At 38.9% G+C, this 25,548-nt stretch overlaps 1 protein-coding gene across 3 annotated transcripts; it reads right to left on the reverse strand.

Moving 5' to 3' along the window:
- Positions 1-369: 369 nt before the first annotated feature.
- On the reverse strand, positions 370-24,569 carry LOC131235057 (uncharacterized). 3 transcript variants are annotated; one of them, XM_058232158.1, is made up of 15 exons: positions 24,267-24,569; positions 24,059-24,159; positions 22,322-22,408; positions 22,061-22,223; positions 21,595-21,948; positions 20,970-21,485; positions 10,406-10,548; positions 10,124-10,318; positions 9,735-9,825; positions 9,480-9,651; positions 6,360-6,470; positions 6,170-6,266; positions 2,920-3,029; positions 1,580-1,615; positions 370-962 (listed from the first exon to the last, which is right to left on the reverse strand). In XM_058232158.1, exons 1-14 carry the CDS (start codon positions 24,450-24,452, stop codon positions 1,611-1,613), a joined length of 2,331 nt encoding a protein of 776 aa, XP_058088141.1. In that variant the 5' UTR covers positions 24,453-24,569; the 3' UTR covers positions 370-962; positions 1,580-1,610. The 3 variants fall into 3 exon arrangements, with proteins under 3 accessions (XP_058088141.1, XP_058088140.1, XP_058088142.1); XM_058232157.1 differs by lacking the exon at positions 1,580-1,615; XM_058232159.1 differs by lacking the exons at positions 1,580-1,615; positions 21,595-21,948.
- Between the last annotated feature and the right edge of the window lie 979 nt (positions 24,570-25,548).

The raw sequence follows: 25,548 nt of genomic DNA on the forward strand, positions 1-25,548 counted from the left end.
TCAATCAATGTTCCTTATTTCAGGCCGCTCCACCTAAAACTAGGAGCATTATAGGCAAACCACAACAAGCGACCATCAGATGATCCCAACCATCTGACGAATAGCATGCAAAAATTTACGGTCAAAATTGATCAAAGATGATGCTAACCATGTGATCAATGGACTAAACAAAAGGGTTTATTAAAGATTATGGTAGCCATGTGATCAATGGACTACACAAAACGGTCAAAATCATGGGCATGGATGTAAAAAGTGGGGTCTCTTATGCAAAAAAGGAAGAAAAATCAACTGGGGCCCACTAGTTGAATGAACAAATGCCACAAGGGCTCCAAGTTGCAGCCAATCCTCTAAGGCATGTTATCCCATACAGGAGGATAAAATGGAATTTGAATATGCTAATACTCAAAAAAGTAATGTCATCCACCCGGGGTTTTTCTGCACAAATATGAAAAAGGTTGGCTGATATTACAAATATGAAAAGGGGGAGCTTTTCCTGTATAGATAAAAGGAAGGGGCTTATATAAAAGTTTAAAAAAGAAAACAGAAAACCTTTAACTGAATTACTCAACTCGAACATCCAATTATAGTAACTGGAATGCATTGAACAGTCCATGAGCCGATCCAAGTGTGTATGAATCATATCTTCGTCATCTTCGTTATCATCAGCCATGAATCTTTCTATGAGTAAGCACATCATGATGATGACCACAGATCCATATACATTACCAACCACATTTCCAAAGACAAAATAGAACAACAGGGGCAAAAAGATGCAAAATATGGGACCCATCATCACACAGATAATCGTTTCTATCTGATCCATCCATATGGGTGTCCCTGATCATGAACAGTTGTTGAGTATGATAATCTATACCATGAAAGATGAGGAATTTGATGCAAGCATGAGAGGGCAAAATTTCCAGCACTCTTAAGCACTTTCCGGGGTCATTTAGCTTCCTTCTCTGCATCAACCAATAACAGGAACTGGAGTTAATCACTTAATCTCCTTTATCCAATTGGCAGCAACATTCTAAGTCAATAAACAAGGAACCAAGGCAGGTATTCAATAACAGTAACAATGGCCACAAAGGCCGTTGTATTCTTCTTCTTTTTTTCTTTTTTTATTTTGTGGGGGGAAATAAATGTATTAGCCCCGTGGCCATTACAGGCCTTTTTTCATAACAGCCATTACAGCCCCATAACGTGCAACGGTTCACACCGTTACCACAGCATTACTGTTGTTTAATAAATTGGTCCATGACATTCAACAGTAAAAAGCTACAGAGCTTGGCTTGAGGAATATTTGCACAGTTAACTTTTGGATTTTCAGTTTGTACAGACACAGTTGTGTCATCCAAATTGTTTATCGTAGTTCAAAACCCAAAAACATGAAGTGGCTAGGGTCGACTTGAAGAGCTGACTTCCTCTACTCGATATTTAATTACTTAGAATATCCAAGTATAACAGCTATTCAATAGGTATGCATATAAAAATTGACATGAATGATCTTGGATTAAGTGCATGGCTTGTTGGTAGTCTGTAGACTCTCTAAGATAGGTCAGGGGTAAGGAGCATTTACCTCATGCTCCACTACATGCTCTGCCTTCTTTTCATTCTGAAAAAAAAAAAACACCCAGTGAGCGACTCGGTTCAAATTGTGCCAAGTTGCGTCGAGTCAACCGAGTCTGCAAGCTGACTTGACAAGTCTGGCCATCATCAGTAAGTTTCATGGTGACATTGCTCAAAACCTCACCGAGTTGAGTTGATACAATTGAGTTTCGCATCAAGTCACCGAGCTTTAGAGCTACACCATTGATATTACTCTTACCATCTGTTATGGAAGGGTTAGGATTTTTCCCCCTGTGAATTTTTTGCTGCATGGGCATCCAGAGTGCCCTACAGTATCAACTAATTTCAATTTGTGAACCATGGGCCCCCTTGTACAAACCAAAAACCCCTAGCAGCAATTTATAATCTCTAATGTGAACAAAGTCAAGTCACTCCCAATTCCATCTCATCAAATCCTGACTAAACATGGAATGTACTGATCATCAACTGCAAGCATTCAGCAAACCCATGGCTAAACCAAAAGTGCAGAAAAGGCATGTGTTGGAGGATTTAGATCAAATATGAAGTTCCGGAACTGAAGGCTAGCAATGGGAGAGCTGCTTGAAAGTATCTTTTAGTGGGTAGTTCTAGAATGCTCCGATCCATGGTAAGGTTTTAAATGGGTCAAATTTGGATCAGATCATGACCAAGCTGAATCCAACCCTATCACTAATCAGATCCCAAAACTCAGACAAAGTTCTGACCTACGCCCAGGTCCAATTAGACCAGTTCTGTTGGGCTACTGAGTCAACCCAACCCATTGAAAGCCTTTCTGTTAGCACTGCGGACTCAGTCAGATCACAGTCAAGCCTACATCCAACATGATTAATAATCAGATCCTAGGATCTGGATCTGACCCGACACACCCCATATGTGAACCCAAACCCATCTGAGAACAGGACCACTGATGGCCCTAATGCACAGGAGCCCGCTTAATTGCATAGAAGGTTAATCTTTGACAATTTTGAGCAAGAAAATGTAGAGTCTATCAAGCTTCTTTGGAAGTTTTAGAACTCCCAACTTCCAGTTAAAAAGCTTCATTCAATATTTCATGATTCCACCTTACAGTTACCGCAACTGTTTGTTAAGTGGGATAGTGGATAATATGATGAACCTTTAAAGAAGGCCTGCAAATTTCTCATGTGTTCAAATTTGTATCCAAACCATATCAGATCATGCACAAAACAAAAGGCTTCATGTAGAAAATACTTCATATTTATGCAGCGAATAGTATGTTCTCTACTCGTAATCAAAGCCTTCAAGGATGAGAAGTTTTCTTATTGGTCTAGAAAACAAGGTTTGATACAATACCTTTCATTGTACATTTTGGAGATGATCGATGAGAATCATGGTTTAAACTGGCTTCATTACTCCCCATTACATCTGTGTTGGGGATTACACGTGGCCGATGCTGCTTCTTTCTGCACACACCAAAAAATAATCATAATGGCCTCATTGCATTATCATCTGCTGAAGTACTAGATCCAGGAAGGAGGATGCGTCACATGCAAAAACATTCACTCATGCGCTTGCTAAACGTGGTTCCATGTTTCTCACATTTTTCTTTTTCTTCATGGGTGTAAGTGGCATGCATATGTAGATGAGAATGACTCTGCAGACATGCAAAACTCATCATGAGAATTTTACAATGTTCAATGCCCTCCCTCCCTCCCTCCACCCACACATGATGCACAGTCCACATCAAAGAAGGCCCCACATCATAGGCAGTGTACATCAAAGGTAGGGCCCACACAATGGAGGGTCCACAACAAAGATGGGCCCCACACTATGGATCACCCACATCAAGGTGAGCCAACATAATAGATTGTCTATATCAAAGGTGGTAGGCCCCTAATGATGAATGACCCACATCCAAAGTGGACCCCACATGATGGACGACCCACAATGATGGTGGGGCCCACACGATGGACAGTCCATATCAAAGGTAGGCACCACATGAGGGTCGGTGGATATGGAAGGTGGCCCTACATGATAGACAATAACATTAAAGGTGGACCCCACATGATGGATGACCCACATTAAGGTGGGCCCCACATAATGGACAATCCACATGAAAGGTCGGCCCCTAATAATGAATGACCCACTTCCAAGGCAGGCCCCGCATGATCAACGGCCAACATTGAAGGTGGGGACCCACACGATGGATGGTCCACATAGGTGGGCGGTGGACATTGAAGGTGGGCCCACATGATGGACAATTTATTTTGATGGTGGGCACCAGATGATGGATGAGCCACATCAAAGTGGGCCCCACATAATCTGCAATCCACATCAAAGGTACCAATGATGAATGGCCCACATCCAATGTGGGCCCCGCATAATGGACAGTCAACATCAAAGGTGGCCTCCACATTATTGGAGGTGGATATTAAAAGGGGGGCTCACATGATAGATGACCCATATCAAGGTGGGCCCCACATTAGGACTGTTCACATACAAAGGTCGGCCCCTAACGATAAATGACCCACATCCAAGGGAGGCCCCGCTTGATGGACGGGCTACTTTGAAGTTGGTCTCCGATGGACGGCCCACATCCAAGGTGGGCCCCGCATGACTCACAAGGTGGATGGTCCACATTGAAGGTAGGCCCCACATTGGACAGTTCACATTGAAGATAGCCAAGGTGGGCCTAATATGATGAATGGTCCACATCAAAGGTTGGGCTCACATGTTGGACGGTGGATATTAAGGGTGGACCAAACAAACTTGACGGATAAGTAATTATGTGATGTTGGAAACCAAACATACCTTTCTATTTTTTATCAGATGATTATGTTGTTTACCACACATACTTATCTACTGAATTAGTAGGAAACCAAGATGTTACTTGAGGCGTAAGTAGCTTATGTAAAGTAACTTACAATCCAAACACCCCAGGATGTTCCAAGACATACATGAGAGTGTGTGCAGGCACCCACACCCCCAAACGTCCATACACTGACAAAAGATTATCGAATCTCATTATCATGAACTCCTCGTATTTAAAACCAAGACTTTGGGGTCTTTTGGGCAGTAAAGAACCATTGCACGAACAGGTTTAAGACATTTCAATACAACTTTTTTCTTCCTGAAGGATGATGAGGAATCAGCCCTCATACCCATTATGTAACCAGCGAATCATTCTCTGAAGTACCCAAAAGTTCCTCCATTTCACATCTCTTGAACTGGGGGACCCTGAAACCAGAAATGCATCGTCCTTTTTATTTGTGCACAGTGCACCCTTTCACATTTAAGGAGCACCATTCACGGGAGCATCAATTACAACGCACCCCTTGGTGTGGGGGAGACGTTTCGTGGTAACTCTTTGCATTCTATAAATAGAGTACATGAGTAGAGCGAAAGCACCAAATTATCCTTTTAATGAAACTCTCCATCATTACTTCCCTTGGCATATTGCTAGCATACAGGTTCTAGGGAGAACTGAGCAGCCTTAGATATCAAGTCAATTTTTCTATAATGGGGACAAATCCATTATGTTGTATGCCTACATTACACCATGGTGGATGTTACTCTTAAAACTTCTAGGAAAAGAATGATACAGAGAAGAACATAACTATAGAGAAATAAGGCAACATGCAAGCTGCATAACAAAAATACTCACCAGTAAACATTTAACTTAAAAATTCAAAGACCGGTCAAGAAAGCAAGGTATCAATAAAGGTACAGTGGCATAACGCCAATTATGGCCCTGTAATGGTTGAATTTTTTCAAAAGAAAAAATGTGAAAATATATTTAAAAAAATGCAGGAAAAAATGAGATGATTCTAAATATGCATTCTTTTCTGATTTTGAACTTGTACTTGATGGTGTAACAAGCCATTCTTTTGACAAGAACGTTGTCTCAGGCCATCGAAGTCATGTTTACCTAGTTGACTCTAGAACTCCTATATTTAATATTCTAAATAAGTGAATTTATCCCATTTATGCATATCCATAATTATTATAAACCATTTTCCTTGGGAGAGAACTGTTGAATCAGTGGCACCCTTGGGAAGGCCAAATTAGATGCATTCATGTTTAAAAAAAAGAGCGCATCAGGGTACAAAGCCTCCTTTTCTTTTTATTTTATTTGGGGGGAGGGGAGGTTGTCAAACTACTTCCTCAAATAAAACTACCCCAAGATCTTCAAGTAAGAGTTCTATCATGTGGAAATACAAGAGGTAATGATAAGCTTGTGATGGTCTCAGTACAACTGACCTCGCAGGGCCAAAGTTGGCATTTCCATGGAAAACCATCAATGCATCAACTAAAGAATCAAGAGTAAATGATCCATTTGAAGTGCACTGCTACTAACTTTAGGAACCTTTTATGATCCAAAGGATGGCAATCTCTTCTTGAGCCAAATTAAAGTGAAGTTTCTAAATATACATGAAAACAAAGATATACCAACTTAAAATTAATCAATACAAAATATATAAAATACATGGATTTTATTATATTTCTTATGTTAGAATCTAATGATTAATGATACAACAAAAGCAACACCCAAAAAGAACAAATTGCATACTTTACATGATATTAAAGTCAAGTTTCTACTCACCTGAAAGAAGAAACATATTTCTCGACTACCTTTTCCTGTTCATCATCATATGTAAACCACCTTTCCTGAGGTGTAAGCGAGTCCCAGTTCCCAATATCTGAAAATAGAAATTGAGAAGATGTCAGAACCTGGGACTTTGAAGTTAGCAAGTCAACAATCAAACCACTAAGAGCACGCAATTAATAGGAACCTTGAAGCACAATCTGTGATCTACTTGAACAGCCTCTCAGTCTCCAATATGCCCGACCTTTACCATCCAAAAGAACAGGCTCTGTTCGAACAGCATCCAATCTTTGTTTCTCTGTGGTTATTATTTGCAAAAGAAAAGTTAATAAACAATTGAATCACTTAAAACAAAGGGAAAAAAAAAAAGCATGGCCCCTAGAGGCCCATGAAAATATAAAACCATAGCCAGAGACAGAAAAGATGTATCGTGAAAATTTCTTGGACCAATGGATCATCATCAAAAGAAAATTTTCTATGCTGGAGTGCATCATTCTAGCAAATTGGGTTGTGTTTGCAATATGATACATTCAACAATGCAGTATAAACAAAAATGCTTGAGGAAAAACTGTAATATGAGTCTATGAAATTCAAATCTTTCAAAAAACCAAGAACCTAACTCCGATACCAGGAGAATGGACCCCTCTTCCTTAAGATTTGAAGCACACATACCCAGGTTTTGAACTCTTAGGCCTATTAGCCATTTACAGTGCTTTTGGACAAACCATCAAACTGAAACTGAATTGCACATACTAGTCTGACTGTGGTAAAAAAACAGATGGAATTTCATTATTTATCTTTCACGTTGAGGGTCTAGGCTGCAAAATGTGTTAGACAGGCCACATGCTTTGCCTTGTATAAAACCTTCATTGTTTTTGCTTTATTTACAAAATGCAATCAATTTATCTTTAGGGCCTGTTTGTTTTGCCCATTACCATAGTAATGTAAAGGAAATTAGCAATGATTACAAATTACTTTACCTGTCTCATGACGACAGTTGCATTTAACCGCAATAATGACAATTTTACATTGATTGATTTACCCGAGGTAAAATTTATAATGATTTCAATTTTACATTACTTCTGTGTCAAATCATCATCAAAACAAAATGATGTTGTTGTTTGGATAGAGATTTTTACAGTAATTCCATGAAAAAGTGTGATGATTACAATTACTTGTCTACTAAATACATCTGCATTTGACCAACTATTCCTGCGTTTGGTTTGACAGTGGTAAAACAATAATGATGACACTACTTTACATTACCAGGGAAATGGGCAAAATAAACAGACCCTCAATTTGGACTTGAAGGAAATGTAAGTGCCCGTTTGCTTCCTCAAACTAGAAATCATCATTAACCTTCGTCATTTTCTCTTAATTAAACTATATCTTTGCAATTCAATTAAATTGTGCTACTAAACACAGCCCTAGAATCCACAGTGAATCATACCAATTGAGCTACAAGCAAGGTGTTCTGTAATGGTAACGGTGGCCATAACGGCCACCACCGTTACCTTTACGATACGGGTCGTAACGGCTATTACAGTCTCTTTTTTTATTGAAAAAAAAAATCCTGAAAAACATGTATTTGCCCTGTAATGTTGATTAAAAAGTATAAAAAACCTGTATTTGCCAAATAACAGACAATTACGGGGCTGTTATGACCTTTATAGGGGATGTAACATGCCGTTAACGGTAATTATGAGTCATTTTTTTCCATAACGGTTGTTACGGCCGTTACAACCCTGTAACGTGTAACGGTTGCCACCGTTACCTTTACGTAACGGCCTTTATGGCACAACATGGCTACAAGCTCAACTTGTGAATTTTGTTTGGGAAATATTCTAAACATGATTGTTCATTCAAGTTGTAACTAAGGCTAGTCTTACTTGGGTTTAAGATGATCAGACACACCCAATCCTTCTCATATTTGATACCCTGCATGTGCTCTTGTACCTAGATACACGTCACTAAAAAAAATTACCTACAGTGCATAGACAACATATATCCAAATATATACCATCCAACCAATAAATACACTTGCAACAGCTCTTAAACTGTGTTTGATCCCAATTATCAGTGGACACTAGTACTTTCTAGGCTTTTGCTGTGCTAGAACTTGGGAGCACTTAGACACTTCTGGACATGACAGAAAACAGAAAAATCTGCATGGATAATCGGGGTGCAATTGGGCAGATTGTGTTGGGGTTGAGGATCAATTCAACCCAAGCCTGACCCAACCTCAAGAGGACCCAAACCCAACCTGAATTCCTCTATATACTCAACCCAACCCAACCTGACCGAAATACATGTGACTATTACCAACTGGATCTAACCTAATCCAAATTTATTGAACCCAAGCCCAACCAAACTGAACTCAGGTTGGCTCAATCTTGCAGCCCTAACGAAAAAGATGTTGCTGCCGCAACGTCATTGAAAACCATGTTGAACACTTTTAGTGATGTGTCATTGTCAAAAAATATTCTCCACAAAGCTCTCCCTCCCTCCCTCTCCACAAAACTCTATAACGCAAACTAGATCCAAAGAACTAGTTTGCACTAATTTGGAGCTTATGAACCAGTCTTGCAGCCCAAGAAACCACACCATAGATCCAAGCAAGAGTAAGCCAAGAATAGATATGACACAGAGGTCCCTCACTCCAACACTTCTACCAAATAGAAGAACATACTACTTTATTCAACTCGAATTTCCATGAGAAAATTGTCTATATTTATGGCCATAAAGTGATATTTCTAAAGCTGATATAGAGTTTTATGTTGAACTCCCCTCCCTCTTGCTCCCATTAACACTTGACTCCACCCTCCCTCCCTTCCTCACTCTTACTCCCATTCATACTTGGCTCCATACTCTTGTCATGCCAAACACTTTTAGTACACTTTTAGTACACTTTGACACTTGGCACCCGTGCCATGTGTCCAAGTAAGACTGCTAATTATGGAACATAAGATTTGAAATAGACAAATCCAGCCCGCATTCAGAAGAACCAGTCAATACAATATAAAGCACCCTCAAAGGTCTAAGCTAGAGAAATTTTCCTCATAAAAACTGAAACCAAAGAACTCAATGTTCCAACTTAGTGCTGAACATCTCATAAACAACCACATAGCAATGCTCTTATAAAAGCAGAAAATGCAGCTACCTATCCTTGTTAACACATAGGATTTTGCAATCAAAAGCATGTCTTTGCTAATAGACTGAACTGAATTTAACATGCGCACACATGAATAAAACACCAAAACTTCAAAAAAATGGTGTAGCTGCACAAGAGAACAGAACCGAAACATACTCTTAGGTACCAAGTTCATCACTTCTAGCTTCTCCACTTGAGCTTTCTTCGTCTCACTTCTTATTTTTGAGAGAAGATCATCATGCTCGCTAACTGAAAGGGGACCACCATCTCTTGAAGAGAGAATAGCCCGAGCCACCTCATCCTTCAACTTTTTCTTCATGTTATTTACCTAGAAGAGAAGTACTCTTAAGGACAGACATCACACAAGCCACTTAAAAGATCAACATGGATGGTACACTTGAAGTCAGGCACCTTTTCTTTTGTAGCCAGAAGCTTTTGTTCTGCTTCTTTCTTTCTTTTTAGAAATCTTGAATTTTCCTCATCAATCCAACTCCTCAAATCTCTAGAAAAGCAAATTAATGAAATTAAGTATAAGTCCAGGCAAAATATTACATGCACAATATGAGCGTATGAGTGGATGCACACCTGTCTCCACTGTCCGAAGACGGAAAGCAGAAATCCCAACATATATCTCAAAATAGGAAGTGATGTAGTTCAAAATCCCATCTTGAGATCTGCTGAGATTCCCACACTACATCTTTGGATGGTTGGACATAGGTATACACAGGCTTATTGTGGACCCAGTCTGCACCTAAGACGGGCCCATAACATCATAAGATGGACGTCCGGTTATTACTTACTCAGTACAAAGAGTCTCGTCACAGAGGAAGTTTAAGACTCTAAGCTTTGTTGAAGAATCTAGCTTCTCATATTCATCAGTTCCCCTATTGATACAATCCAAAGGCAGATCCTTCGATGCACATTGGGACTCAGAGATGCATTTACTAAGAACTTGTATCCATGAATTACCACTGCTCGTTGAATCTAGAGTATTTCTGAAATAAACAGTGAAAAATCAACATAGTTCATTGGATGTTGAATTTAAGCTTCAGCAAAAGAAATCGCATTGGATAGATTTATACTCTTCTCCCAAGTCCTTTTGTATCAGGGACAGCAATTTGATGTGAAACTGTACAATTGAGGAATACAACCCCCGACGCGCAGCACGGCCACGCATTAGTTCTCGAAGAATCAATTCTGGCTGGCCATTCTTTAGATCAAGAACCTTTTATAAAAAATAAATAAATAAATAAGGACAATGTTTAGGAAATAAAGATGGGGGAACATGGTAGAGTAACATCAGATGAACTTCCTGGGGCTCTTTAAAATGCAATTGCAAAATAAGTCCAAGCTAATCAAAAGCAGATGCTCAAAGTGCAACTTAAATACTTCAGTATGTTAGAGGAATATTGATGTAATAGATGGTAGGAAAAGTTGAAAATGGTGGTTCAGATCTACAAACCAATTGCTACATTTCTCCTTAGGATAAATAATGAACCAACAGTATTTTCGATAGGAAGCATCATGGGGTTTTGACATGTGTGAATCTACAGTTCAGGATTTCGTTCACGCAGGACCCATAGCTCAACAATCCATTCCATCAACCAGATAGGCTCCTCTGTCAATGGGAATGCACAGAAAACTCTTGGAAATCCCAACCAAGGTTACTTGGATTGAGGGTAGCCCCATTACATGGTACTAGAACAGCTATGCAGTATGACACTTCACTGTGTAGCATGCTAGGGATAGGATCATGTGGGTCCATCAAGTACTTACACTAAGGGGCCATTTGGATGAGAGTAAATGGAGGTAAATGGGAGGAATTGGGAGTAAATGGAGGTAAATGGCCTCTAAGGTGCATTTGGATGGGAGTACATGCATGGAAATGAAATGAATTGGGTATAAATGGGCCCATAAATGAAATGCTCTCTCAGAGGAGAGATTTGGAAGTAAATGGGGTGAAATGCCTTTTTGGGCTCCCTCAGAGAGTTGCATGAGTAAACAAAGGTTTCACTACACACATGCTTGCCGTACACATGGCACGCTGATGATACTATGAAACAATCCAATTATTGGCTACATACTAAAATAACACCAATGGAATGATCCAAACCGTCCAAAGGTTGGCCATCTAAACATTCGGTTAAAAAACATTGACAAGTTACTTGTTTGTGATCTTTGCGGCCCAACCGAGAATCAAAATTTCCTAATTTTTGGCTAAAGTATATATTTCAATGGGCTTATTACATTCATTTTGTCAAATATCACATATGTACGCTCATTTGTGATGTCAAAGCTAATTTAGGATATCACATGTATTCCCATGAATATATTGAAAATTTCCAATGCATTCCATTTACTCCCATCCAAACGGAATATTTGGATGTCAAATGCATTTCCCTAATTCATTTACCTCCAATTCCATTTCCTATTTACCAAAATTTACGAGCTCCCAAACAAGCACTAAGTACACACAGTAACTTTTATATGCTAATGGATATTGTGATTTTAAATAAACAATGAGTTATAGGCTTTGCACATAACATAATATAAATGCACTCTATTGCATAAATCAAAGTAGAAATCTCTATGTTCTAAATATAGATTTATATTAGAACTTAATCCACACTGGGAGTAGAGAACTATAATTTCGTATACATAAAAATAGTGATATGGATCACAAATTACCCATAACCTAGATTGCATGGTTGTGGATGGAAAACATATGGTGGTTGGTGATTTAGGCGCCGTTGACCCCAACATTTTGATTGTTGGGCAATGTCCCAACATTTTGATTGTTGGGCAATGTTCCATTGAATGAACATCATTGTTGTATTTTCTCCTTACCTTCAATTTACAAGCCAATGCTCGAAGTGTTAGGATCATCCGATCTGGAAGATTTCCAGCACAACCCCCATTCACAATGGGCCCACTAGACTGATGGTTCAGAATGTCAAACCATAGCTGCAACATGTACTGAGCCTTGCTGGTGAAAAAACCATATGCTTGCTCATGGATGAGACCATATAGTTCTTTGGCCTAGTGGGTACACTGCCAAGCATAATGACAGCAAAGCACAAAGGCTCGGAATTAAAAAGAGTCTGGAGCTTACTGATAAAATTGTATTATATGGCCGAGATCAAGTGTCCTGCTTTATAACACAACCTATGAACATCAATGAAGAGGTCTCAAACGGCAAATTATGCCGGTCAAACCACTACTTCCATAACTGATTAGTGACAAATAATGCATCCACTGACAATGCATTGTAAGAAGCTGCCATATCCTACATGAAGAACTAAATATCATCTGAAGAATGTAGCTTATCATGATAAAAGCTTTAAGCGAAGCAGCAGCAATTACCCCATCCAAGCTACAGAGTTACCACTATCCCAATCAGATGAAAGGTGTCGAAAATGTTTTTCAGTTTACAATATACATTGGGGGTCCAACAATAAAGTAAAATGCATCCAAGGATTACCATTGAAGAACAAATTGACCAATATGATATGTGATACATATCGCAGAATATAGTTTGACAACTTTTTGTTGAAAAAGAAATTTCATAAAAACTACAAAAAAAGAAAGAAAAAGTGTCTCCAATACTATAATGCTTTGGCTTGTCCCCTAGCAGCCTAGCTAAATAGGGTATTCATCACCCAATATTCTCATACAGTATACAATCCCTCTAATGTAATTCCTTTTTTAAAAAATTATTGTATTGCCCATAAAAATAGAAAAGGAAAATAGAATGCAACATGAGAAATAGGAATAAGTTACAATCTTGTATTTAAAATATGGAAATGACATTAGCACCCCCAGTTTTTATATATGATATGCCACTTTCCTGGGTTATTTTTAAATTTTTCTCAAATACCAAAGGGAAGGAGTTTATCACAAAAATCAGCTCCCTAAATTAGGGTGGCAAAGGGACCAAGCTAGGCTGAAGCATGTCAAGACAAGGACCAGAGTCCAGGCCTGGCCTAACCATATTCAGACTCAAACCAGGCCAGGCCACCCACTATCCAAATACTCATCCCACTGAAGCTAGACCGCGATGGCAGTGTTACATGGACCCCTTGAGCTTTATTCTATGCCGACACTTGGGGAGACATGGACACTCCTAGTCACAAGATATCACTCCCAAATCTGTACGGACAACGTGTCATGGTGATGTCATCTACAAATGCCACATGTTGAACACTTCGAGTGAGGTTTCCAAACATATTCTCCACAAGGCTTTCCTTTCCTTGTCTCCCTTGATGATTGCTTCCATTTTTCACCATAGGTACCTACCATGATCATATAACAAAAAAGCACAAGCATTGCTGCCTTTTTGTCTTCTCGCTCTTTGCAATTCTTTAATTTTTAAGAAAGTGAGTGGTGTTCATACAAACTACTATTTCTTGAGAGGATTGTGTTATTTTCAATATTTTATTTATAAATTGTTTGTAAGGAAGAGTTTTAGGTAAATGCATGGATGTTCTTATTTATTTTCTTGCCTCTAATGTTTTCGACATTTTTTTCATTTTATTGAGTTAATTAGAATATCTTGTTTGTGTACAGAAGTGTCTCATGCCCCGTGGTTCTGAATATTGATATCAGGGAGTATGAGACTGTCAATCGGATTTTTAAGCCAAAGAATTAAGGGAAAATACCATAAAAATGGGGGAAATGGGAACTTAAAGAATCTATCATTTTTTATTTTTGTATTTTGAAAATGTATGCAGTGGTGAATGAATGGTGTCTACGAGCTTGACCTGTTGAAAGGCAACCAAATGGGCCCCAATTAAACACAATCAAGCATCATTTGGTGGGTTAGTGCCACTTAAATTTAAATACATCAAAAAGAAGATAAAAACATTACATTGAAGTACAACAAAAAGAAGATGAACACACGGAAAAAATTATGGTTTACTTTTTTTTCTGATTTTTTCCCATAATGATCCATTCCACTTTGACTCATCGAATTGCACACAAATCTTATGCTTCAGTCCCACAAAATGCGCCTAGATCTAGTCTAGAATGAAGTTTCCTCCATGGTTGAAATGAAAAAAGGAGAGGAAAATTAGAGAAACTTTGAAAAAAAAATAAATCATTATGACCGTTGTGAGCTACCTTTTGGCAATAGGCCAATTCGTACCATATCAACTATTGTATCCACCTGGCTGAAGCGTGTCAAGACAAGGACTAGAGTCCAGGCCTAGCCCAACCCAATTTGGGCTCAAACCAGGCCAGGCCACCCACCATCCAAACACTCATCCCACAAAAGCTAGACGGCAATGGGAGTGTTACATGGACACTCTGGACAATTATACTTATGAGATTTATTCTGTGCCGACACTTGGGGAGACTTGGACACTCCCAGTCACAAGATATCACTTCCAAATCTGTACTGGCTAGTTATCCTAGTGATGTCATCGACAAATGCCACATGTTGAACACTTCGAGAGGGGTCTCCATACATATTCTCCACGAGGCGTTCCTTTCCTCTCTCCCTTGAAACTTGCCTTCATTTTCACCATAGGTACCATGATCCATATAACAAAAAGGGCAAGCATTGTTGTTCTTTTTTACCTCTCGCTCTTTGAAGTTCTCTTATTTTTAAGAAAGCAAGTGGTGTTCATACAAACTACTTTTTCTTGAGAGGATTATGCGTTATTTTCAATATTTTATTTATAAATCATTTGTTATTCTAGATCAACTTTTTTTAAAAGCTAATTTCTAATTCAACTAGTGCAAACCTTCAAAAAAAAAAAAAAAAAACTCGATTTGATTTTTAGGTAAATGCATGGATATTCTCTTTTATTTCCTTGTCTTTAATGTTTTCACCATTCTATTTTATTTTCTATACATTTTATTTAGTTAATTAAAATATCTTTTATTTGTCTGCAAAAATGTCCTGTGCCTCATGGTTCTGAATATTGGTATCAAGGAGTATGAGACTATATCAATCAGATTTTTAAGCCAAAGAATTAAGGGAAAACACCACAAAAAATGGGGAAAATGAGAACTTAAAGAATCTATTATTTTTTACATGTATATAATGGTGAATGAATGATGTCTATGAACTTGACCTGTTGAAAGGCAACCAAACAGGCCCCAATTAAACACAATCAAGCATCATTTGGTCGGTTAGTGATGCAAGGATGGGCGTGATCAGGTCAATCACCGTCTTCCTCAAGGGGATAACTACTCTGAATCCATGGAACTTCTCTAGACTCCTCACAGAGATACCTCGAATCCACAAGGGAAAATAAGAATATAGAAAAAAATTTCTAAAATTCGAAATAAGTTGCTTGATAATTCACGAGGAATGGGCGTGATGAGGTCAATCACCGTCTTCCTCAAGGGGATAAGTACTCCGAATCCACAAAGTTTCTCTGGACTCCTCACAGAGATACCTCAAATACACGAGGGAAAATAAGAAAATAGAAATAAATTCTAAAAAATTCAAAATTTCATTAGTAGATAATAAAAATGAATTTGCAATCCTTTAAATAGTGATACCAAACCTTGGAAGAAGTTTCAGAATCAAACACCAACTCAAACTCCCTAAAATTTGTAATTTACTATTTATAGTAAGTGTCCTAGCTAGCTTAACCACGTTATTCTCCTAATTTTTCTAAGCACTTTTCATGTTGGACACAACTCCTAAAGCTCAAAGGATGAAGAGTTATGATCAAACTAAACCTTACTATAAATAGTAAAAAACGGAAATAAAATGAATTTTTGACCGTCGATCTAATGGAATCTCACAAATTCAATGTGGGCAACCCGGCATATTCGGGTTGGTTGGCTAAAAAGTAGCTTCTCCTACCCCAAAATCATATATTGTACGTCGAGTAACTCATTCCGGTTTGCGAGATACGCCTGTTGTAAGTTCTGATGGTCCAGATCACATCCGCCTCTGATCGGGCCTTCTCTGGTCCATCTTGAACATGAAAGTGTCCACGACCCGCTCTACATCAGTTAGTGCCTACTTAAATTGAAATACATCAAAAAGATGATAAAAACATTACATTGGAAGTAAGACAAAAAGAAGATGAAAACACGGGGAAAAAATGATGGTTTACCTTTTTCTGATTTTTTCCCATAATGGTCCATTCCACGTTGACTCATTGAATTGCACTAAAATCTTATGGTTCAATACCCAAAATGCACCTAGATGTAGTCTAGAATGACTTTTGAAGTTTCCTCCATGGTTGAAATGAAAAAAAGAAGAGGAAAATGAGAGAAACTTTGAAAGAAAAATCATTATGGCCATTATGGGCTGTCTTTTGGCAATAGGCCAATTCGGACTTTATCACGTATTGTATCCGTCGGTCCGAATACCATCCCTGCCACATTGTATGGTATGATATTGATATGTAAATCTATGCCATGACTAGATTATCAGAGTTTGTCATACCGGAATCTTTGATACTTGTGCACCGATGCCACATGTCCAAGTAACATTGCAAGTTAGGCATATGTGTCGAGCATTTAGGCAAGTACAAGTCAAAGCCCAACCCCATTAACAATACCACCAAAAGCTCCAACCAATCCTGACCCGTGGGCCTTGCGGCCCATCCCATCCCAAATCTAGACCAATGCAGCCTGGACATATGCCAGGCCCATTTACCAACTTGCTTACAATATTGCCTATAAAATCAACATGAGTACATAACTAGTACATATAAGTCAATATCACATAAAGAAGATGAATAAGAAGAGCAAAGGTTGCAAGGTATTCCAAAATGGTTAGATAACGGTAACGGTGATAATCGTTACGCATTACGGGAAAAATGACCCGTAACGGTATGTTGCAGTGCCGAAATAAATTTTTTTCAAAAAAAAAAAACAAAACCATAATGGCCATTATGGCCTGTATCACAGGGGTAATGACAGTGGCCGTTACAACTACCGTTTGCTGTCATGGAATACCTTGGTGTGTTGCATAAGCTATTTGCATTAGTGCCATGCAAGTATGCAGGATTAAGTGTTACTGTAATGTGAGGCATGCAGTTTTTTTGGCTTCAGGGTATAGCCACAGGCTACCAAAGATTGAATGAATCACCAAAAAGCACTTTTTAATATGAGCAAACACACTACGGTAGGGAAGCTTTTCAATATCAAACAGTGGAACTACCATTTCTGCCATCCAACTTAAAACAAACTTGTCAACTGCAATAATGGATGCTCTCTTCGGCAGACTTGAAACAAACTTGAGCAAGAAAGCAGGAACAAAGGGTCATGATGCTAGCATGCAAGTTGAACCAAGCAAACCGGTTAAAACATAGATATGCAAAAATAAGATATATACCAACTGTATCAGCCAATGTGTATCTGTATCAACACACTCTATGAAAATATTCAGGAGCGTGCACAAGCTTACCAGCCCATATCGGGCTGTTTCACATAAATGCAATATTTTGCCAGCTTTTCAAGATTTTTTTCGAATTTTTTTCTTTTTTATTCATTTTGGGCATGAAGGATAACCTAGAGTTTCAACCAGATTCCTATTTTGAATCAAACAAAATACTCAAAGGGTGACTCAACGAATGAATTCCAAGTGGAACATTTTGGGGAAAACCTGAAAGCACTAAACCATCATTTCTTTCATTTCCTTCTTTTTGTTGTTTTACAACCTAATGGGCATGTTCCACCAACTAATGCTTGATTTGTGTTCAATTACGGCCCATTTGGTTCTTTATCAATTTTTTTCACGTTTAACCAATTTTTCATATTTTTTATAGATTTTTCCTTTTTTTTAATTTTTTTTCAAATTTTCAAATTTGCATGCAATTTTGGCTATATGCACTCTAGATCTATGAAGTGAACAAAAAAGGCTATGTGGCATTATTGGGCATTGTAGGCCATTTTTCATGCCATTAATCATTCATTAAAAAGAATCAATATTTTCTTAAAAAGTTTTTAGGAAAATAAAAGATCTAATTATTTTCAACCTAGATCTACTCATGTAGGAGATCAAGCCTATGCATTTTGCTATTTTTTTTACACCTTTTCTTTACTATTTTTCCTTTTTTCCTATACAAACTGATTCAACAATCCAATATATATATATATATATATATATAAAAGGTCGATCTCTATCAGCCCCATCATGATTTGTGTCCGACATCCACCCGGTCGATTGATGCATTACCCCATTTTTAGACTAGAGCCCAAAATATAACCTGATCCATAACTTAGATGGGCCACACACAACACGATAGGAAACAGTTGAGTAGACGCTCGCCCATTAAGACCTTCCTATTTATTTATGGGTGCAACAAGGTGTGGTTCAGAGCTCTGCCCCATCCATTCTGTGTGCCCTCTCCTGGATGTGGGTTCCAATAAATTTCATGCTATTCCAAAACCCAAGTGAACCCCACAAAATGATTTTAGACATTTTTGGCATGATTTTCACTTTTATAAATGGTGTGACCCACCTGAGTTCTGAATATGGCTGATTTTTGGGTGAGGCCATCACCTAGAAGGGACTCACAAGATGCATGGTTTAGATGTCTGACAAAAATTATAGTGGGGCCCACAAAGATCAACTATACCATAAGTTGCAGCAAGGCTAATCTTTATAGAAACTGTATACATGAATGTATATGCGTACAAGTGTCATTCATGTATGTATATGCATGCTTTTGCATGATAGTGTGTAGAGAGAGAGGTAGTGATCTACTGGGAGTAGTGTCGCAAGAGACCCTATGTGCAAGCAAAGTGGTGGTGAGTTCGGGTGGGCCCCACCGTGATGTGTACATGAAATCCACCCTGACCATCAGATGTGTCAGCCCAAGTGAGGACCAAGGCCCAAAAATCAGGCTGGTCCATTACTCGAGTGAGCCACACCAAGGGAAACAGTTGGGAGAGGAATGCCCACCCTCAATTTTTTACAGGTCTCACTAGATGTGTATGTGAAATCCGCTCACCATCAAATGCATCATCACACACACACTAGGCTCGGGTCCCAAAAATTAGATTGCTCTATGATTCAAGCAGGTCACACCAAAGGAAACGGTTGGAAGAGAGACGCCCACCATTGATTTTTTACAAAGCCCACCATGATGTGTATGCGAAATCCACTCCAACCATCAGATGATTCATAACACATTAGACCCAAAGCCGAAAATCAGGATGGTCTGAGCTCAAGGTGGGCCACACCAAGGGAAACAATTTGGAGGGCGGGCATCACCCCTATACACTGTTTCTGATCATGTGGCCTGCCTAAATCATGGATGTGGCTAATTTTTGGAACTTGAGCCCAACATGGGTTGATGCATCTGATGGTCAGAGTGGATTTCACATACACATCACAATGGGGCCCACCAAAGCAACCCCCAAAAACTTTAGCTCGCAGGAGGCCACTATTAAAGCATGTTTTAAAGAATACACACATACACATATATGTAATGTGCATGTGCTTGTTATCTTTTACTTATTTATATTGTTTTTGACTTCTTTTTTTTACTTATTTTGTTTCTACTATTTCAAGGTAGGACAAGAAAGTTCAATAACCACCGGATACATGGCAAAGACACAAACAAATGGTGTATTCTTGTGTTTCACATTTTTCCCTTTTTCTGTTTTTTTTTTTTTAAAAAAAAAAGTCACGTCTAATACAATCTGATACACCTGGTATTGAATCATTTTTTGGCAGACCAATATGCCCTCTGAACCGATATTTGGAACCTTGATCATCCATTTGGAACCTCAACCTCTTGACCAAAGAGTTAAGTTCATATGGTTAGTATGGACAATCCGAGGTGGGGTCCATTGGGCAAAGCCCACACACACTACATAATTGGTGTTAAGTCAAACAGCATTAAAGAGGCCATTTTTAAATTGTAATTCTATGGAACTATTTATAAATAGAAAGCTTCACCAATTTACATAAACCTCACTTGTCGCTCCACATAACATCTCTATTCCAAAATGGAGCTATTTTAAAAAATTGCATATTAATTGAGAACTTCTCAAAAGAAGTCTTTTGTCCTGGAATCACTATTAAGCAACACATTAAAAAGGTGTGTCATAATCTAGATCCACTCACATATTAGATTTTCTCTTCTTTTTTTTCAAAATGCGTCTTATTTTGGACTAACTATTAAGTTAAATATACTTATTTTAAAACTAAGTAGAAAATTAAAAGTTAGAAATAAGTAATGGGATGGGAAATGATGCCAAAGTACTAATAATGATAATTGGCCACTAACTCTCTTTAAACTCAAAAAACCAACACAACAGAATAAATTCTGTAACCTGTTTACATTTTTATCTATGAATGAACCAAGTTTCAGATTTCTAATAGGGCATTGAGACCAACTAGGCTTACAAGTGCAAAAGTTTAAATAAAAAACACACACACAAACACACAAAGAAAGGAAGAAAAAGAAATTTTTCTTTTTTTCTTTTTTTTTTCCAATTTTCCTGCTTTTTCTATTTTTTCCCGAATTGTTTCTTTTGCTTCTTTTTTTCCAAATACGAAAAACTGTTTTGCTTATATAATCCTGAATCCAGGCTTTGTAACACAGCATCAGAATAAACAAACTATGGCAATAGTTGCATTGCATAGCATTTTCCCATGTCACCCATGCTAATATCCAATATGCATCATATCAGAGATACTTTCACTTCGTGATAACATCCTACCTCTCCAAAAGCAGAGCAGAATTCCAGAAACTGCAGAGCTGATCCGACATCATCCGCAGGCAACTCAATCCCAGCTACAGTCGTTAATTCATTGCCTTGAGGCAATGTGACATCTTCACTGGAATTTTCACCATGGCTTGCCAAAACATGTTTCTTCGGGTTGTCGAGTTTTGAGACCGGCAAAGCCTTCTTCACCTCAACATCATCATCATTTTCCCCATTTGGCATCTTTGCCTCCCCACCAGACAAGCTCTCTTCTTTCTTGACAGTATCTAAAGAGGCTTTCTTGGAATTCTTTGTTTTTGACTCTTTCTTCTTAAGGCTGCCATCATCATCAATGCTCTCATTTACACCACCTTTACTTTTATCCAGTTTTAATTTTTTCCTTCCAATCCTCTTGGATTCTAATTTTGCATCATCATTGGCCAGTAAAGGCTTACACTTAATGTTGGAATCTCCCTGATCAGCTGAAGTGTTTTCCTTTCTGCGCTTTCTTTTCGAATCTACTCCTGATCCCTGTCAGCATCCATTGTTGGGCAGTAAAAAATGAATAGAAATGCAAACACATGAACATAGTTTCCCAAAAAGAAAATTGCCAGCAGAAAAATAAAAATAAAAGTCGGACCTTGATAGAAACAGTTTGTTTAGCCTTCTTCACCTCAGCATCATCATCATTTTCCCCATTTGGCATATTTGCCTCCCCGCCAAACATGCTCTCTTCTTTCTTGACAGAATTTATAGAGGCTTTCTTCGAATTCTTTGTTTTTGAATCCTTCTTCCTTAGTCCGCCGTCATCATTAATGCTCTCATTTACACTGCCTTTACTTTTATCCAATTTTAAATTTTTCCTTCCAATCCTCTTGTATTCTAATTTTGCATCGTCATTGACCAGTAAAGCCTTACACTTAATGTTGGAATCTCCCCGATTAGCTGAAGTGTTTTCCTTTCTGCACTTTCTTTTCGAATCTACACCTGATCCCTGTCAACATCCATAGTTCGGCAGTAAAAAATGAAATAGAAATGCAAACACACGAACCTAGTTTCCCAAAAAGAAAATTGCCAGCAGAAAAAAATAAAAATAAAAGTCAGACCTTGATAAAGACAGTTTGTTTATTTGGAGAAGCATGCAAATCTTTTACAACCATTTTGATGGCCTCCGGGCCTTTGAGGTGCAGCAGTTCAGAAACGGAAGAAAACCCAGTTGCCTTGGCAGTGGGCGAAAGGATACCTGTCGGTTGGTGCCCTTTTCTCTTCCTATGTAGTAAATTAAATTCTCAAGAAATGTAGAGAAATATACAAACTAAAACAATCATAATAAAATGAACTTTAGAAAGAGATGTATTTGCTCTTACATGCAGAAACTACAATTGCAGATGCCTCTGCATTTGGGGCACTTCCAATCGTCCAATCTCGCCATCTCTTCCGCTTTCTCTCCATATCTGAATTTGAAGATGAGCATAATCAAAACAAACAGCCCAACCATTTTCCTTACCTTTTAAGAAAATGTTTTCTACCTGAGCAGTGTGCTTAGATTTTAGATCCAGCACATTGCATAAAACCAGTATATGTGTAGCCAACGCTTGGAGATTGATACCCTTCATTGGGCAGAACTCATTGCACACGGGCCACTCTCCATAAACACCACAGATTAGACAACCCCACCCGTCTAGTTGGTGGATTTGTTACATGTTCAATGTTGACCATTGTAATGTTGTAGTCTGCAATCAAGGTATTCCGTAACGGCCACCACCGTTGCCGATACGATACGGACCATAACTGCCACCACCGTTGCCGATACGATACGGACCGTAACAGCCATTAAGGTCTCTTTAAAAATAAGAAGAAGAAGAAGAAAAAGAAATAACGTGAAAAAAAAAAAACCTATACCGGCCCATAATGGACCTTTACAGCGCTGTTACAGATCTTCTTTTTGCTGTAAACAACCGTTATGACACCATAACGTGTAACATTGGCCACCGTTACATAACCACTTGTGCATATCTCGTCTGCAATCCGTTGCATTTTTCTACTGTAGTAAACTCAATGAGGGTACACCACATACCAGTTTGGATCACAGATTATCATGCCAAGCATCCAATTTGCATGCAGAGCACAAAATAATAAAAAGCTATGCGCAGCATTGGCCCTAGATTTCTGCTTTGATTGGAGGAGGAAAGTAACTTGATCTCAGCAAACAAATTCCTTTATTTGGTGAGCTGCATTCAAATTGGACATGGAACACAATGGTCCATGATCAAGAACATTCACTTCATGGGTCCCACTACAGATCCAAAACTGCCCACAAACCACACAGATTGGACCATATTACCTGTCTAATTGGCATTCATCTTCCATTCAACGCTGACAGTGGTTGGTATTCTTTGCCATGATTGATTTGCATGCTAATAGTTCAAAGGCAGATAGGCAGATTGACCGATCAGTTAGATTTTTCCCCCATTGTGAATTAGCAGGGGACCCACACATTAAACAGTCCGGATCATGTTCTATCATGCAACATATCCAGTTTGATTAAATTTCACACTTGAGAAAAAATCAGAAACTAAAGAGCATGCTCCTCCAACATGCATGCCTTCATGCGGCCTGCCTGCCGGATGACTGAAACTGTCCATTCACGGGGGCACAACAATATATGGACAGAGATAAGGAAATTGATGACAAGAACTCAGGTTAGGTTGCCCTTAAAATGAAAAGCCCTCCAGCAAGCATAGCTCAATGTAGCCCACATGCAGTCGGATGATCGAAACCATCCATCTGCCAGGCCACTACTAACAGTGGATCAGGATCCCAAAAATAAAAAATCACACTGACTACAGATCACACCAATCAACCAGTGAACTTCAATGTGCATCACTAAGACACTGACTACTTCCATTTTAAACCGCCCATCTGAATCCCACAAATCCGTGATCAGGATCATCAGCTCAGCATGATTTTCAGGACAAACCAAATCCACAACACTTCCAAGCAAACAGACGGCTCCTATCAACATCCAACCATTCCTACATAAGGACCCTACTCATCAACACCTGATTCATAACAAGAACTAGAAGGAAAAAAAGTAGAAATACCTATTAAGGAGGCATTTGTGACAGAACTTGATAGTGCAGGCCTTGTTTTTTGAATTCTCGTTCTTGCACGCCGCGACAAAATCCATGGTTTTCTGACGGCACTGAAAATCCAACAACACGAAAACAAGGGACGAGATGAAATCTAAGAAGAAGAGTGTATGCGGAAAGAAGAATCGGAGAATTTTCCCATTCTTTCGGTATTTTTCACCTGGTGGCAACTCTTCCCATGCTCAGAGTCGTAGATTCGGCCTCCAACGATTCTGATTCCTGGAAATTTCCTGCGTTTGGGAGGAGGAGAGGGGAGGGATGGTGTCTGTTTCTGCTCTACGGAGAGGTGGGTTTTCTCCTTCTTGGTTTTCTTCTGTTTGGAAGTTGAGATGGGAGAGATTGCCATTGAGAGTGAAAACAGAAGAGGAGAGAGAGAGAGAGAGAGAGAGAGAGAGAGAGAGATTTTCGTTTTCGGTCGGAAGTTGGAAATGCTGTGAGGAAGGGATTTTGGTTTTGGGGAAGAGAGAGTGAAAACTTTTGAGCGCCAAAACGATGGGGATTGCCTAGGCCCTCGCGCGTGGAAACGGATTGGCAACTCCCCCTGCCACCACCCATTGGCTGGTGGTCGGTGCTCTGTGGGACCCACCATGATGTATGTATTTCATCCATTCTGTCCATATATTTTCCTAGATTATTTTATGGTATTATATTACAAATGAGATATATCCCCATCTCAATGGGCCACATTACAGGAAAGAGTGTTGAATGAACGTCGACCATTAAAAACTTTTTGGGGCCCATAAAAGCTTTGGATCAAGCTGATATTTGTTTTTTCCCTTCATCTGGGTCTTCATGACCTAATCAACATATTGGATGTCAAATAAACAGTACAATGGTACTTAGGAGCATTTAAATGGTGAATATCCAATCACTATTGTTTTCCTGTTGTGTGGTCCACCTTAGGTTTATATCCATATAATTTTTAGTATAAAGCACTAAAATGATCTTTAAAAATGGATGAACGGAATGGATGAAATACATACATCATGTTGGTTCCCATGGAGCACCGAACACCAGCCACGGGGCAGGTGGTAGGGCCCCAAGCCAATCCGTTTCCCTCGCGCGTTTGAAGGCGTAACCATCCATCCTCACGCATGTGTGAATTTAGCACATGTATCCAAGATGTGAACCTTCCATCAAGTGGGCCCCACTGTTTAGATGTTCCAGACCGAGAATTAGGCTGTTTTACTCTACACGCGCAGTCCGCCGAAGAAATGGATGGCTGAAAGTTTTCTATTAGCGGTTTACTTGTTTTCTGTACTGTGGCCCACCTGAAGAGTGACACGGCCTGGTTATTTGTTTGTATGATCTAAACTGTGTAGACCATCAAATGAAAAGATCGGATCTTGCACGTATTTATTTCATTAGCACGTGTGCTTGCGTGTGGATGGGCAGGCTCCAGACGCGAGTGGGCTTAGAGGACCTCAGTCGATGTTGATTTT

The sequence above is a fragment of the Magnolia sinica genome, chromosome 19 (genome assembly GCF_029962835.1).
Source record: "Magnolia sinica isolate HGM2019 chromosome 19, MsV1, whole genome shotgun sequence".
NCBI classification, from domain to species: domain Eukaryota; kingdom Viridiplantae; phylum Streptophyta; class Magnoliopsida; order Magnoliales; family Magnoliaceae; genus Magnolia; species Magnolia sinica.